At 37.1% G+C, this 17605-nt stretch overlaps 1 protein-coding gene across 4 annotated transcripts in view; it reads right to left on the bottom strand.

The window, feature by feature from the left end:
* Nucleotides 1–1032: 1032 nt before the first annotated feature.
* Nucleotides 1033–17605, bottom strand: part of ZNF81 (zinc finger protein 81) — a 73679-nt gene continuing 57106 nt past the window's right edge. For 3 of the 4 annotated variants that reach the window (XM_084790043.1, XM_084790044.1, XM_084790045.1), the window contains exon 6: nt 1033–8755. In XM_084790043.1, the coding sequence (XP_084646169.1) occupies nt 7050–8755 (1706 nt within the window). In that variant the 3' untranslated portion in view covers nt 1033–7049. The remainder of the gene's footprint in view (nt 8756–17605) is intronic. The other variant, XM_084790046.1, reaches the window with a different exon arrangement.

The following is a 17605-nucleotide window of genomic DNA, read 5'->3' as shown; positions in this document are numbered from 1 at the left end:
GCCCTCGGGAGTCCTACAATAATGCAGTCCTGAGCACCCTTGGTTTCCAGGCTGGGTCAGACAAGGCTCTCAGGTGGTGGCAACAGTTGTACCAGGCACTAGCATATTTTAACAGCACAGGGGCTGGTCTGCCGGCCTTCTGTACTACAAGGGTCCTCTGCAGGCCTGTGAGTGTGTCCTGGTATGTCTAAGCTCTAGGCTGAGGTGCAGCCTCCCCCATCCTACACAGTAGGGTCTGTTTGGCATACAGCCACACCTCATGCAGGGAGGGAGGCCCCGTTTAGCTCACTCTAGTGTGCTTTTAACCCTGCTGCTCTTGCAAGAAGTCACAGCTGGAAGTACAAGCTGAAATTGCTCTATTGTCCTGATTCTGTGCAGCATATCGTACAATGCTAACTGGGCTGGCACAACTGCTGAGCCACCTTTTCAGGGAGAATATTGCATCTACCGGGTACTTTTTCTCAGGTTAGCTTAGATTTAAGCACCAAGTGAGGTGTGCCAAAATGTAACATTTAATTAATAAATCAAGTCTTTCTTTACCCCTCCCTAACTCCCAAAATAATTGGCGCTAATTTATTTTATAAGCTTTAAAGCACTAGAGCTAGTGCTATTTAGCTACCTCACAGCTACATACCCCAAGTTACTTGCCAATAAGTCATTCTGTCTGGGCTGCATCTGCTCCATCAGGCCAAGTTTTTTTCCATCTTTCTTCCTTTCCTCTCTCTCCCTGGCCTAGTGGTCCTTTTTTGAATGGAAGCCCAGGAACTGCAACCCTGCCTACTTCTCTTCTGCCCAGACCAGGGTCTCAGCAACTTTTTTTTAACAGGACAGTCAGGCAAAGAATGCCAAAACCCCTTTTAAGGAGGGAGGGAATGTTCACTGGCACATCTGGGATCCTTGTTCAGGTGCCATCTGTGGCCCTCCGTTACTGGGGTGGTTGGCTACCAGTCCTCAGGAACAAAGGAGCAGAAACAGTGAACTGGGGATTCGGTGGCCCATGAGCACAGATGAAAATGAAACTCCAGGATCAGCTTTGCAGAGGCAGATCAATTTTATTCGGGGTGAATGAGGATTATATACAACTTTGGCGAGGAGAGGGAGGGATGTCCAAGGTGGGCAAAGGTCATACATTGGCCAAAGGGCTACTGTACTAAGATGCCTCATTTACATGGAATTCCAGGAATCCAATGTACTTGCTGAATGGGCTCTTATAGGAAGAAATTTCTAAGGACTACATCACATTCCTCAGGTAGAGGGTGTGAGGATCCGGGATATCCTGGGCAGAGAAAAGGAAGCCTCACCAACAAAGGGAGTCCTCCATTTTACACCAAGTTCAGGGCTTGCTGGTCTTAGCTGAATGAGACCTTAGCAGCAGGGTTTCCCAACACAAAATGGTATGTATTTGAGATGACAATGTTAAGTAATCTAAGCTGATTAACACATACTTGTAAATAGAACAAAAACATTACACTGTAGTTCATAAAAATTCAGAATTAATACTTATCAACAAAAATGAATTGAACACATTAAATTCAAAGGTATTTGCTCTGTTAAATAAAAAGGAAAACTTTGGAGACAATAATATAGAAATACATACATATAAATGATACAATTCAATAATAGTATCCCACTTTTAAAATAAGTAAATACTTGAGTGTATTGGAGTGCAACTATAGTTTGGGCTATTTAAAAGCCTGAAGTGCAAGGGGCAATTAAACCTCAAGTTCAGCCTACTCTATGCAACATAATGACACTTCTGGTCTCAAAAAACATGGGCACAATGTTTTAAAAGATATGTCAACCAAGATAATATGTAGATGTCACATGCAAAGGTGCTCAATAGTATTGCTTATTAGAGAAGCATACATCAAAACCACACAAAAAATCCACCCCAACTAAAATGAAGAATAAAATACTTTGGGAAAGGATACAACATAATAGTGATATTTATATGCTACTGCTGAGAAATGTAAAATGGTACAATTGCTTTGCAAAAAAACAGTTTGTTAACTTTTGAAATAGTAAGTATGTGCCTACAACACGACTAATTCATTCACTGCTAAGCATTTATCAAAGTGAAAACTTTTCACCCAAAGACATGTATACAAACATTCTTAACCATTTTGTTTGGGGTTTCCAAAAACTAGAAATACACATTTCTGTCAATACATGGACATATTTTGGTATATCAATATAATGAAATACTATTAAGCAATGAAAGGACTGAATGCACACACACACACATATATATATATCAACACAAATAATTATGATGAATAAAAGTAAAACAAGAATGCCTATGATATAATTCAGTTCACATAAACCTCTATAATTTATGACAGAAGAAAAATCATGGTTGCTTGTGGGTGGGAAAAGGGTGTGGAAGAGGGCTAGATGACAAACATGGAAGTGAAAATATGCTCATTATTTTTTGTAGTGATGGCTTGAAAATTACATCCTTGTGTCAGATTTATACTCAATACTTTAAACAAGTTACAGCTAATCTGTACTAGTTATACTGCAGTGAATACATAAAACACATTTTTGAGGGAAAATAGAAAAAATGAAAAGTAAACTGCATGGTGTATTGTAATATTAGATTGCTAACAATATTCTAATCTTATGGGAAAAGTTCCCCCTTATTTTTCAGGTGATGGGTACTTAATTACTTAAGAACATACATGTTACAGTCCCTATATCTAACTATAAACATTTAGGGGAAAATCACATGTACATTGTTAAATCTTGGTGAAAGTTACATGGATATGTATTATGCTATTCTTTATATAGTTATACATAATTGAAATTTTATATAATTAAAATATGGAGAAAATTCTATTATATTGTATTATTACCTATCTTCCTCTTTAAACAAGGAGAGGCATTATCTTTATTATCCTAGAATGTAACCAAATCAACACATAATGTCTAAGACGGTATTATCTATCTTTACTAACCTGGGATGTAAATATTATAACGCTGCTGTTTGTTAATGTATAAATATGAAGAAACAGGAGAGATTCATGAAGAATTTTTCACTAACAGGAAGCTAGATTCAATCACACAAAACCAGAAATAATGACAGAAATACAGGGTGAGGAAAATAAATACAGCAGATACAATAGTATCAAAGACATACATAATTTGTACCACTAAAGAAGTGAAGAAATAGATCAGAAAAATACTAAGCAAAATAAAACTTCCCTGATGTGAATGCTTAAAATGGCTCATTAAAAAAAAATAGCAAGGAAAGGAAAAAGACCAAGGCATATACTAACCATAAATCTGAACTTTGAGACTAAAAAATATGGCAGAAGGTACATTATATACAATGAAAAAGAACGAAAATGTTGTCTAAATTTTTTGATGGCATCACTCAATTTTAGAACATCCATCATGTTTTCAGAAAAGTATAATCACTAAGAATTGTGGGATAGAGGATTTTAAAATATTAACTGGGCCAAACTCAATTTGTAGGAGTAGCCGGGGAAGAAAAGGCAAGAAAGCTTAAGTTGGAAGACTAGTCATTGTGATGGCTAAGTAGTGCTTTAGGATAATTTGAGAAACCAATTTTATATAGACATGGCCATATACATGGAAACATATACATCCAAATATATATATTTCAGTTGCTGTCGTTCATCTGTCCATCATCTCACAGACTTTTGGAGGTAAGTTGACTCCTTCCCTTTGACCTCTCTATCTCTTGTCATTTCTACTTTTAGCCAACTTTCATTTCTTAGTTTAGTCCACACCTCCACAGAGCAATCCAGTCCCATGACCTCACATTTTGCTATTCAGAGAATTTGCTTTGTTTGGTAAAGTACTGTTACTGGACTGCAGTAATTCCTTGAGGTTTTCCAATTGCTTTCCTTAAATTCACTTTCAAAATACCACTCATCTAAGTTAACAACGTCCACACAAATTGAAAATCAGTTTCTATCTTCATATGAACTGGTCTCCAGTTTAAATGTCCCCCCTTGAAATACTCCTTGAAAATACTTTTGTGAGCCCGTTTCTCACCTGTTTTTTTTTTTATGAGCAACTCTATACATGACAAGCAGGCTCAGTAAGTTGGATATATCTAGTATTCATTAAGGCTTTTTAAAGGAGGAAGGGAAAGAGACAGTGAGATTATGTCCTCCCAAGAAGATATATGGAGATCCTAACCCTCAGTGCCTCAAATCATGACCTTACTTGGAAAGTCTTTACAGATGTAAAATAGTTTAAATGAAATTATTAAAGTGGTCACTAACACTGTACAGCTGGTAACCTTACAAAAGGGGGGGATTTAGACACAAAGACAGACACACAGACAGAATACAATGTGAAAGACACACCTAAGATAACCAATTTTAACACCTGAGGCTACCAGATGCTAAAGGATAGATATGGGCTGAGGTGGCAACACATAACATTAATTCCAGCACAAGGGAGGCAAATGCAAGCAGATCTCTCTGAGTTCAATGTAATTGTGGTGTACATAACGAGTTCTAGGCCAGCCAGAGGTATATAGTGAGACCTTGCCTTAAAGGGGTAGGGAAAGTGACAGGCATGGGAAAGTTGGTTTCATAGCATCTTTAGAGGGAGTATGGTTTTGATGATATTTTTATTTTGACTTCAAGAAAGAAAATAAGTTCTAGTGAATCAATATACTTCTGTTATTTTAGGTCATCACATTATGGTACTTTATTAAAGTAATCCCAGGAGGTAAGCATACGTCTCAGTCTCTCCGTCAAATATGAGATGGGTAATAGGGTAACTTTTAGAGGTCAAATGATAACATGCAATGATGCTATTTTGTCTGCAACAGGGCAGAGTCTCATGTAGGTTAGGCTGACTACAATCTCCCTAAGGATGACTATGAACTCCTGATCATCCTTCTTCCTCTCCAGTGTTGGAATTACAGACTTGTACCACAACGCCTGGTTTTTATATGGTGCTGAGAAGGACAGAAACCACAGCTTCCTAGGAGGAAGGAGTATATTAACTGAGCTACATCCTCAGTTATGTATCTACTTTCAAAAACCAAAACAGCAAATCACTTACTATATAGTAACACATAGATTTCTACACATGATACTGAATACCAAAGTGCTCATTGTTAATTACTTCCCAACATGTGGGGAAAGAATAGTAGAAGGAAAAAAAAAAAGAATAGTAGAGGAAGAAATGCTGTAGTGCAGATAGCAGGTAGCTTTTTCTTCCTGGGAATAAGTTACCCAAAACTTGGTGCCTTAAAACAATCTAAATAACATTTAATCCTCGAGTATGTTAGTTGCTTGGGATGGGTGAGAGAGTTTTCCTAGTCCAGGCTAGTAGTATCTTACTTTCCTATTATTCTGAAAAATAAAAACTTAAATTGTAGCAGCTTCAAACAAGCATTTATTTTTCTCCCACTTCTTATGGGTCAGAATTTTGTGTATACCTCAGAAGAGGGCCTCAAGTTGAAGGTCCAAACTTAAAGGGCTATGTTCAAGCCATCTAACTCTGGTCTTTTCTGAAGATCTTATTTAGGGAAGATATGTCTCAAAATTTCAAACGTGGGCATTCCCATGGGGCTAATGAAATGACACTTGGCTTCCTGTAAGGTAAGCCATCTGAAAAACTAAGGACACACCAAAAACAGAAGCCACGGTGGTTTTCGTAATTTCATCTTGGAAGTGATATATCATTACCTCTGCTTTATTTGGTTCATTAAATCCAGCCCAATTTAGGGGAGGGGAACCAAAATACAAGAGAATAAATACCAGAAGCGAATCATCATTCAGGATCATCTCAGAGGCTGCTGGCCAGTTGCCTTAATTAAGGGTGAGTGGTTGGGATAACTCCACTCACACCTGGCAGTTGAAAATCTAGTTAGTCTAGGTTGCCTTAGCATGTCTCCTTCATCAGAGTTCCATATGGTCTCTTACCTTCCAACATCACACTCTAGGACTTTTGTATATGGGCTCAAGACTTCTAAGAGAACTTTGTAACATTTTTCTAACATAGTGTATTTTCTGGTCACAATGTATTCATAGTGCAATCTCATGAGTCTCATTGTCTTTCCAGGTCCTTCAAACACCTTATCCACAATGATGACATCAAGCTCATATCCAGGACTTCAACTCCTCTAGATCAAGTCCAGATGCGGCCAGAGATTCTTGAGGTAACTGTTTCTCAGCCTTTTAAATTCAGATACCTGTGAGCTAAATGACATTTTTATGATCTTCCTCTCCAAACACAAATATTATGTATGCAGGATGGTATGGGGATAAAGAGAGTACACTAAATAATCCAAATCTAAAAAAAAAAAGAGGAACAAGAAGCCCACATCATACACTGTTTCATACCAAAACAATGTTGAAATCTTACAAATGTAGTCCACGTCCCTTTTTTCTAGGGGCACTGTCTTTCTACTAAATGAAAGAAACTAGGAATACTATCTCATGGTCAGCATGACAGAATTATGTTCTGCAACCATATAAACTTATACCTGCAGATATGTATACACGCAAAATCAAAATTACTTTGGATATACTTCAAAGAGATATTCATTGACAAAAAAAATTTTGATAGACACAATCATTCTAATTTTAAAAAAGAACTTCAACTATTCTTTGTGTTACAGTGTATTTCATCACAAATACCCTACAGATCTGAGAGTTTTATACACCAAATACATTATTTTGTTGCCTTGTTACTCATTTTGGTGTTATTTTAATTGCTTATATTACTAAAATTTGCATAATTTTGCAATCTCATTCTAAAGAATTTGGTAACAATTTGCCTTGTAACACTGTCTATAGGAAGATGGTTCTTAATATATAAACTAACATTATTTTTCCCAATATAAATTCTATTGTTTTGTGAGACTATGCAAATACAGAAATTCCCTTTTCGATGTATTCCTAAAGGGTCTTTTCAAAATAACTTTCCTCATCTGGGTGAGATAGCTGGATGTTTCATACAGGTTATTTATATAAGGTTTGGCTTAGATTAATCTTATACACTTAGATTTGGCTTCTATCATAAGGCTGTCTTGATTTGATGAAGCATGGTTCTTTTCAGGTATGAATGCTGCGATGCATACTAAGAACTGATTTCTGAGTAAAGCCCTTTCCACAGTCACTGCACTTATAAGGTTTATCCCCCGTGTGAACAGTCTGGTGTTTGTTGAAATTAGACCTGTCAGTAAAGGCCTTCCCACACTCTGCACATATATACGGTTTCTCTCCTGTGTGGATTCGCTGGTGTACTTTGAGATGTGGTTTCTTGAAGAAGGATTTCTCACAGACAGGACATTTATAAGGCTTCTCCATAGTGTGAACTCTCTGGTGTGTAACCAACTGTGACTTCTGAATGAAGGCCCTCCCACAACTGGCACAAACGTGGGGTTTTTCTCCAGTATGAATGGTCTGGTGCTTATTGAAATTTGACCTGTCAGTAAAGGCCTTTCCGCATTCAGCACATATGTAAGACTTCTCTCCGGTGTGAGACTTCTGGTGAGTATTGAGGTTTGACCTGTTGGTGAAAGCCTTCGCACACACGGTGCATATGTAGGGTTTTTCTCCCGTGTGAATTCGCCTATGCATCTGAAGTTGGGACTTAGAAGGGAAGGATTTTCCACAGTCACTGCACTCATACGGCTTTTCTCCAGTATGAATTCTTTGATGTGCAATCAAGTGTGCCTTCTGGATGAAGGCCTGCCCACATTTAGTACATATATAGGATCTCTCCCCTGTGTGAATTCTCTGATGCATTCGGAGTGTTGACTTTTGGGTAAAGGCTTTCCCACACTCATTACATTTGTGATGTCTCTCCCCAGTATGGATTTTCTGGTGTATATTGAGGGCTGAGCTCAAAGAGAAATCTTTCCCACATTCACTGCATTTATAGAGCTTTTCTCCAGTATGGGTTGTTTGATGCCTGAGTAGAGATGACAGCTGGAAAAATGATTTTCCACATTCACTGCATTTGTAGGGTTTTTCTCTAGTGTGAGTTTTCTCATGCACCATTAATTCAGAATTCTGCATGAATGCCTTCCCGCATTTAGTACATATGTATAGTTTTTCATCTCTATGAACTCTCAGATATATACTAAGTAGTGGCTTCTGTGTAAAAACATTTACACATTTGCTAAGTTCGTGGTGCTTTTCCACTTTGTGAATTCCGGAAGGAATGAAGAAATGTGATTTTGGGGTGAAGATCTTTCCAAATGCAGCACATGATTTTGCCTTTTCCTCAACAGGAAATATCGTACTTTGACTATGTGTATGCTTGATTCTGAGGACTTTTCCATACTGATTATTTTCACAGAATTCTGCTCCCACATGTGGATTTTCAAGGTTAGTATAAGAAGTACTATTGGCAAAAATTTGCCTGTGCCCTATTATTTTGTCAAAATTCTTTGTTGCTTTGTTTTTATTATGAACATGTAAGTCTAAATTATGCTTAAAATGATTTTGAAACGAGTCTTTCTTATGGGGTCTTCTCTGTGAAGGAACAATATTTGGTTTGGAGTCTACATGCTTTCCAATGTCTGTACCTTCATAATCTCTCTTGGCATTCACCATTTTCTTATTGAACACAGAATAACTCAAAGGGTTGTTCTGTTTTCTCTGGTATCTTGTGATCTGTTCAGCATCTTTCCACAGTTCTTCTAAAATGGAATACAATGAATCATCCCTTGAATCTTCATCCACTGTTTCACCATAAAATGTGGCTTTTCCACAAGTTCTTTTCTGTGAGTTCTTAATCCTAAACTTTCCATCTAAGAGGGAAAAATATATAAATTGACATAAAGAATAGATTAGGATTAAAATGTACATATAATCTAAATTAAATTCATGAATCAGTAATGCTGATGACAATTTTGGCAGAAAATACATACAGAGCACTTATCATGTGTCAACTTCTAGTGACACTTATGCTAAGAAATATATATACAGAATCTCATTCAATTCTTTCCAAACTCTATTAGTTAGCTACTATTATTATCTACCTTTTATAGATAAGGAAACTTGCCATAGAACATGGTTATCAAGTGGTAGAGGTTGGAGTTCAACATAAGCAGCCAAGCTCTCTTTTGACAGGAAGCTTGAATAGCACACAGGTAAGACAGAGTTTGGATAAGACAAAGATTTTAAGAGGGAAATCTGTGGAGAGGCTAAGCAAAGAAAATGTAAATCAACATCTTCATTAGCTTCTAAATCTTCCCTAGTCTCATTCTTTTATCTTGCCTATTTTTTTAATTCCACGCTGGCCTACAACTCATTATGCAGACAAGATTGGCCTCAAACTTAATGGAAACTACTGGGATTTATGTATATGCCCCTCATCTCACTTATTAGCAATAATACAAAATTAGTGTCATAAAATAACTTATCCGTTATGTCTACATGAGTAGGTGTTGTAGTCTAGTCCATCCTAATTTACACAAAAAATAAATGGATATCTATATTCCATTTCTGTACCCAAATACAATAGCTTCTTTCATAACATGTAACACACACACAAACACACACACACACACACATCATTATATATATACATATTTATCAAAAAGATGGCCCATATGTGGAATAGACTGATAAGGATGTCTGGTCATATAACCTTTCTGAGCCTCCTTTGAAGACTGGCATTCCCATGTAACAGTATTCTCATCAACTGAATAGGAAAGAAAATTATGAGTTACAAATCTAAAATAGTACATGCCAAATTATGATATTTATAGAAGATTAAGTATTAAGGTCAATTATTTTGGATTCTCTATCAAATCAATTCCAAATAAATATACATTCCAAATAAAAATATAATAGGCTTTATGTGAAAATTAAGACCTGACAATAAAGCTAGTACTCAGGAGGCAGAGGCAATAGGATCTCTGTTCATTCAAGGCCAATCTGGTCTCTACAGAAAGTTCCAGACCAACTAAGCCTATATAGTAAAAATTTGTCTAAAAAAAATTTATATGGGCAGGGTGTGGTGGTGCATGCCTTTAATCCCAGCACTTGGGAGGCAGACGCAAGCAGATATCTGTGAGTTTGAGGCCAATCTGGTCTACAAAACAAGTCCAGAACAGCCAGGGCTTGTTACATAGAGAAACTCTGTCTTGAAAAAAAATTTTTATATGGAAATGCAAAAGAGCAAATTGGAGAACTTATACAAGCTGGTTTGAAGATTCAACTATAAAACCTATATATATATATTACATATATTTTCCTGAAGGACAATGTTTTAACTACATTTTCCATACTCTTAATACTCTGACAACTAAGGCTAATATGATCCTATAGAGACTGTCTCCCTCAGGGTTAGCTAATTCCCAGGAAATGCAAAACACTCCCAATCAACATGCTCTTCATATGCAAAGCAACCAAGTTGATAGCCAAATCCACATCAACCTCCTTTATTGACCTCCGTCTCCCTAACCTAATCTTCTCAGAACCAAATACCAGGCAACTAGGGTCATTCCTTATAACCTGGAGCCTAAGAAGTTATTCAAACCAGCTGTGCTCATTAGCTTTTATCAATTTGATACAAGATAGGGTCATCTGGGAAAAGAAAACATCAAGTGAGAAAATGCTTCCATCATATTTGATTATCAATGGGGCATTTTCTTCTTTAATGATTGATGTAGGATGACCAAGGCCACTGTGGGTGGTGCCACCCCTGTGTAGGGTATACTCCTGAGTATGTAATCTATAACATTTAAGAGAGCAGGCTAAGCATGCCTTAGAGCAAGCCAGTAAGGAGCTTTCCTTCCTCTAAGTCCTGGCTTGAGATCCTGCCTTGACTTCCAATCATAATGGACTATAAGCTGTAAGATAGAATAAACCCTTTCCTCCCCAAGTTGTTTTTGTTCATGGTCTTTTATCATGAAACAGAAACCAAATTAAGATACCAGCCAACCTTAAACCTTTCTACTCGTTTTGATTCATTCTTTCCCACATGGTGGTGCATGCCTTTGATCCCAGGAGGCAGAAGCTGGCGGATCTCTGTTAGTTCAAGGGCAGCCTGGTCTACAAATCGAGTCTAGGACAGCTAGGGCTCTGTTACACAAAGAAACCTTGTCTTGGAAAAAAAAGCTACAATAAAGACAGCACTTTATTCCCCTCCTTCCTTTTACCTCCTGACTGAGTGTGATACTCCCTACACATGGCCATACATAGTGGAGCAAGATACCTATTCCTTCTCTTTAGGAAATGTAAGAAATGTACTTTTCAACATTCATCTAAAAAAGATTATAGACCTGAAATGAAAATATGGTTATTCTCTCTCTGTTTCCATAGATCTAATGATCCCTTAGTCTTGTCTCTGGCACTAAAACAGAATACTAGATACACTCTTCCTTCCTCTCTGTCTACACCTCCTGTGGATTCCAAAGACCATCCCCTCCTAACTTCCCTCCTCCTACATATTACTATATCCTATCCCTAGACTCCAGCAGGCATCCCCAGCTAAAACCACAGACCACGCCTGCCAGAAGACCAGATAGGCTGCCCACAAACCTTATCTTCTTTGAACCTATTCCCCTAGACCCTAGCCTACCATAGCAGGCCCTGACTATACCAACATCACTGAATCACAAGAAAAAGACCTTAAAATGAACTATATGAAGGTAATAGAGGATCTTAAAGAGGAAATGAATAAATCCCTTAAAGAAATCCAGGAAAACACAAACTGTGAGAAAATGAATAGGTCCCTTTAAGAAAGCTAAGAAAGCATAAACAATTAGTTTATGGAAATGCATATAAAAATAGCAATGAAGAAAAGACAAACAAAGGGAAATCTAGAAATGGAAAACTTAGAAATGTGAACAGGAACCACAGAGGCAAGCTTCACCAGAAGAATACAAAAGATGGAAGATATAATCTCAGCCACTGAAGATATGATAGAAGAAATACATACATCTGGCAAAGAAAAATTTAAATATAAAAAACTTCTGACACAAAACGTTTTATTCAGGAAATCTAGGACACTATGAAAAGATTAAACCTAAGAATAATAAGAATATGAGAAGAATACCAACTCAAAGACCCAGAGAATATTTTCAACAACATTATAGAAGAAAAATTTCCTAACCTAAAAAAGGAGATACTTATAAAGGTAAAAGAAGCATACAGAACACCAAATAGATTGGACCAGAAAAGAAAGAACCCTGCACCATATAATAATCAAAGCACTAAACATACAAAAGAAAGACTTGTGTTAAAAACTGTAAGGGAAAAAGACCAAGTAACATATAAAGGCAGATCTATTAGAATTACATCTGACTTCTCAATGGAGATGCTAAAAACCAAAAAGCCTTGGACTTTCACTACAGACTCTACAAGAACACAGATGTCAGCCCAATCTAGTATATCACACAAAACTTTCAATCACAATAGATGGAGAACATAAGATATTCTCTGATAAAATCAAATTTAGGGCTGGAGAGATGGCTCAGTGGATAAGAGCACTGCCTGCTCTTCCAGAGGTCCTGAGTTCAATTCCCAGCAACTGCATGGTGACTCACAACCATCTATGATATGATCTGACGCCCTCTTCTGGCATGCAGGGTACATGCAGATAGAGCACTGCATACATAATAATAAGTAAAATCTTTAAAAAATCAAATTTAAACAATATTTATTTACAAATGCATGCCTAGAAAAAGTGGTAGAAGGAAAACTCCAACCTAAGGAGGTTAACTACACCCATGAAAACACAGGGAATAAATATTCTCAAACCAGCAAAACCACAAACACATGGATTCTCACACATATAGATACACACACACACACACACACACCCCATACCAACAACAACAAAATAAGTAGAATCAACAATCATTGATCACTGATATCTCAAATATCAAATGGTCTCAATTCCTTAGTAAAAAGACACAGATCAACAGAAGGAGTGAAAAACTAGAAACCATCCTTCTACTGCATTCGAGAAACATATTTCAACATCAAGGACAGATATTATCTCAGGGTAAAGCGTTGGAAAACGATATAAAAAGCAAATGCAAGCTGGTGTATTCATTTTAATATTTAACAAAATACTCTTCAGACCAAAACTAATCAACAGAGATGGGGAAAGACACACCATACTCAGCAAAGGAAACAAAATCTACCAAGAGAACATTTTAATTTTTAATATCTATACCCCAAAGACAAATGCACTCAAGTTTGTAAAAGAAACATTAGCACACCTTAAATTATATATTAAATCTCACATGCTGATAGCAGGAGACTTCAATACCTTACTCTCACCAATATACAGGTCATCCAGAAAAAAAAAAAATACTGGAGCTAACAGAAGTTATAAACCAAATGGACCTAACAGATATTTACAGAACATTTCACCCAAACATAAAACATGTACCTGCTCATCACCCCATGGAACCATCTCCAAAACTGACAACAGACTTGGACACAAAGCAAGTTTCAACAGATAAAATAATATTGAAATACACCTCTACATCCTGTCAGACCAACATGGGTTAAAGGTAGATACCAACAAAAACAGAAAGCTTAGAAACTCATGGAACCTGAACAACTCTCTACTAAATGAAGAATTGGTTAAGACAAAAATAAGAAAGTGGACTTTCTATAATTCACTAAAAATGAATACACAGCATAATCCAAAACAAGACAAAATGAAAGTGGTCCTAAGAGGAAAGGAAACAGAACTAAGTGCCAACATAAAAATATTAGAGAAAGTTCTCACTAGCAATTTAAAAACATACCTGAAAGCACTAGAACAAAAAAAGAAATAAGCACACCCAAGAGGAGTACAGAGCAAGAAATAATCAAACTCAGGCCTGAAATCAATAAAATAGCAATAAAGGAAATAATACAAGGAATCAGTGAAACAAAAATTCAGTTCTTTGAGAAAATCAGCAAGATAGATAAATCCTTATCCTAACAAACTTATATATGAGCAGAGAATATACAAATTAACAAAATCAGAAACAAAAAGAAGAACATAATAGACATTCAGGAGACAGAGAATCATTATGACATACTTTAATAACCTGTACTCTACCAAATTGGGAAATGTAAAAGAAATGGATAATTTTCTCAATAGGTACCACTTAACAAAGTTAATCAAGATCAGATAAGCAATTTAAATGGACCTATAACCCCTACGGAACAGAAGCAGTCATTAAAAGTCTCTCAATTAAAAGGTTCAGGGACAACGGTCTTAATGCAGAATTCTTCCAGACTTTCAAAAGAGTTAACACCAATATCCTCAAATCATTCCACAAAATAGAAACAAAAGAAGCATTGCCCAATCCACTTTAATGATAACATACTTATCCTGATAAGAAAACCACATAAACACACACAACAAAGAAAGAAAATTACAGACCAATTTCCATTATGAACATAGGTGCAAAAAATAGTCAATAAAGTACTTATAAACCAAATCCAAGAACACATCAAAAAGAATACCCACCAGGGTCAAATAGGTTTCATGCCAGATAAGCAGGGCTAGTTCAATATATGAGAATCAGTCAATGTAATCCACTATATAAGCAAACTTTAAAAAAAAACCTCATGATCATCTAATGAGGGCTGTCCAACATGGACTCTACTGTCTGCTTTTTGATCATTGCCCCCTACCCCTCGGAGAGGCTGCCTTGCCTGATCACAGGGGAAGAGGACATGCTCAGTACTTATGCAATGTGATGAGCTGGAGTAGGTTGGTGGGGGGACTCCCCTTTTCTGAGGAATAGAGGAGGAGGGCTGGGGGAAGAGGAAGGGCAGGTGAGATGGGGAGGAGAGATGGATGGGGGCTACTATTTGGATGTAAAGTAAAAAATAATTTCTAAAAGGATGCAGAGAAGGACTTGAAGTTTTAGCTAGCTCAATAAGACAACTGAAGGAGATCAAAGGGATTTAAAATTGGAAAGGAAGTCTGTAATCCCAGCACTCGGGAGGCAGAAGCAGGTGGATCTCAGTGAGTTCAAGGCCAGTCTGGTCTACAAGGTGAAGGCTACACAGGGAAACCCTGTCTCGAAAAACAAAAACAAAAAAAAAATTTTTTTTGAGGAGAAAAAAATTGGAAAGAAAGAAATTTGCAGGTGATATGATTGGATATCTAAGTGACCCCCGAATTTCCCTCAGGAAACTACTACAGCTGACAAACACTTTCAGCAAAGTGACAGGATGTAAGATTAACTCAAAGAAAAGAATCAGTAGCCTTCCTATGTAGAAATGGCAAATGGACTGAGAAAGAAATCAGGGGAATAATACCTTTTATAGTAGCCTCAAGTAATATAAAATATCTTGGGGTAACTCTAACCAAGCAAGTGAAAGATTTCTATGATAAAAAAATAATTCAAGTATTTGAAGAACTAAATCGAAGCTATCAAAAGATGGAAAGATCTCCCATTCTCATACTCTAAAACAGTAAAAATGGCAGTCTACCAAGAGCAATCTACAGATTCAATAAAATTCCAACACTATTATTTCCAAAACTTGAAAAGAAAATTCTTAACTCCATATGGAAAAAGAAAAAACAAATGGTAGCTAAAACAATCCTCAGCAACAACAATACTGCTAATTTCAAACTATAATAATAAAAACCACATGGCACTGGGCATAAAAACAGACATGTTAGTCAACAGAATTGAATTGAAGACTTAAGACACAAGTCCAATTGAAGACCTCAGACACAAGTCCAAACACCTATCACCCTGCAAAAACTCAAGTCCAAGTGGATCAAAGACCTTGATATGATATCAGATATACTAAATCTATTAGAAGAGAAAGTGGAGAATAGTGTTGAATTCATTGGCACAGGAGACAATATCCTGAACAGAACACCAACAGCTCAGGCTCTAAGATCAACAATTAATAAATGGGACCTCATGAAACTGAAAAACTTCTGTAAGGCAAAGGACACAGTCATTCAGACAAAGCAGCAGCCTAGAGAATGAGAAAAAAATTTTAGTAACTCCCCATCTGATGGAGGACTAATAGTCAAAGTATACTAAGAATTCAATAAACTAGGTATCAGAAAACCAAATAATATAATTTTAAAATGTGGTAAAAATCTAAACAAAGTTCTCAATAGAGGAATCTAAAATGGCTGAGAAATACTTAAAGAAATGTTTAACATCTTAGCCACCAGGGAATGCAAATAAAGCCTACTGTGAGATTCCATCTTACACTTGTCAGAATAGTTAAGATCAATAATACAAGTAACAGCTCAGGCTGGCAAGAATGTGGAGCAAGGGGAACACTCCTCCATTGCTGGGACAAGTGCAACTTGTACAGCCACTATGGAAACCAATATGTCTAGAAAGTTAGGAATCAATCTACCCTAAGAACCAACTATACCACTCTTGGGCATATGCCCAAAGGATGCTCCATCCTACAACAAGAACACTTGCTCAATCATGTTCATTGAGGCTTTATTCATAATAGGGAGAAACTGGAAAGAACCTAGATGTCCTTCAACAGAAGAATGGATAAAGAATATATCATACACTTAAACAATGGAGTATTACTCAGCTGCTAAAAATGACATCATAAAATTTACAGGCAAATAGATGGAAAGAGAAAAAAACTAATCCTGAATGAGGTAACCCAGACTTGCTTGGTTAGAGTTACACCAAGATGCTTTCTTTATATTATTTGAGGCTACTATAAAATGTATTGTTTCTGTGATTTCATTTGTCATTTGTATATAGGACAGCTACTAATTTATTTGAGTTAATTGTGTATCCAGCCACTTTGCTGAGAGTGTTTGTCAGCTGTAGTGGTTTCCCAGTAAAAATTTCGGGGTCACTTATGTATCCTATCATATCACCAGCAAATAGTGATACCTTAACTTCCTCCATTCCAATTTGTATCCCTTTGATCTCCTTCAGTTGTCTTACAGGCAACCTTGTCTTTATATACATTATGCATTCACTTATAAAGGGATATTGGGTGTTATATAAATGATGGACAAGCTACAATCCATAGGCCAAAAGAAGTTAAGTAAAGAGGAGAGGTCTGGCATGAAATGCAGGGATCTCCCTGGGAAGGGGAACTAGACTAGATTTTGCAGGTGGACTAGGGGTAGGTAGAGCTGGAAGCAGGAAGGATCTGTTGGGGTGGAGATGGGATGGAGGGAGAAAGTGTGGGGAGAGATAACTGAAACTGGGAGGCATATGAGGATTGGTGTGGAAACCTAGTGCAGTAGAAACTTCTGGAATCTATGAAGATGATCCTAGAAATGAGGGATATGGAATCTCAATTGCCCATCTCTTGTAGCCAGGCAACACTTCCAGTGGAGGGACTGGGTTGCATTCAATTGAGTTGTTGGCCAAGGGGTCCCACAGTAATCCCCAACAACCCAGACTATTACTAAAACAAAAGGCTGCTCTCCACAAACTGACAGCACAGCCCCACTGCCCAGGACAACATCCACACAATTCACTAAACATGGAGAAGTAGATCTGGTGCCTACATGAAGCCTTCACCCCCACATTCTAGTCTCTCTGCTATGGTAAAGTAGTTTGCAGGCTACCATGAACATCAACCCAGCCACAAAACCTTTGACCTACAATCTGTCCTTCCTGAAAAATATATTAGGGCAATGGTGGCACTACATTTGTGGGAGTAGCCAACCAATG

The sequence above is a fragment of the Acomys minous genome (assembly GCF_964271855.1).
Source record: "Acomys minous genome assembly, chromosome: 7".
Lineage (NCBI taxonomy): Eukaryota > Metazoa > Chordata > Mammalia > Rodentia > Muridae > Acomys > Acomys minous.
The sequence above is the reverse complement of the archived record's forward strand: the minus strand, read 5'-3'. Positions and strand labels throughout refer to the sequence as shown.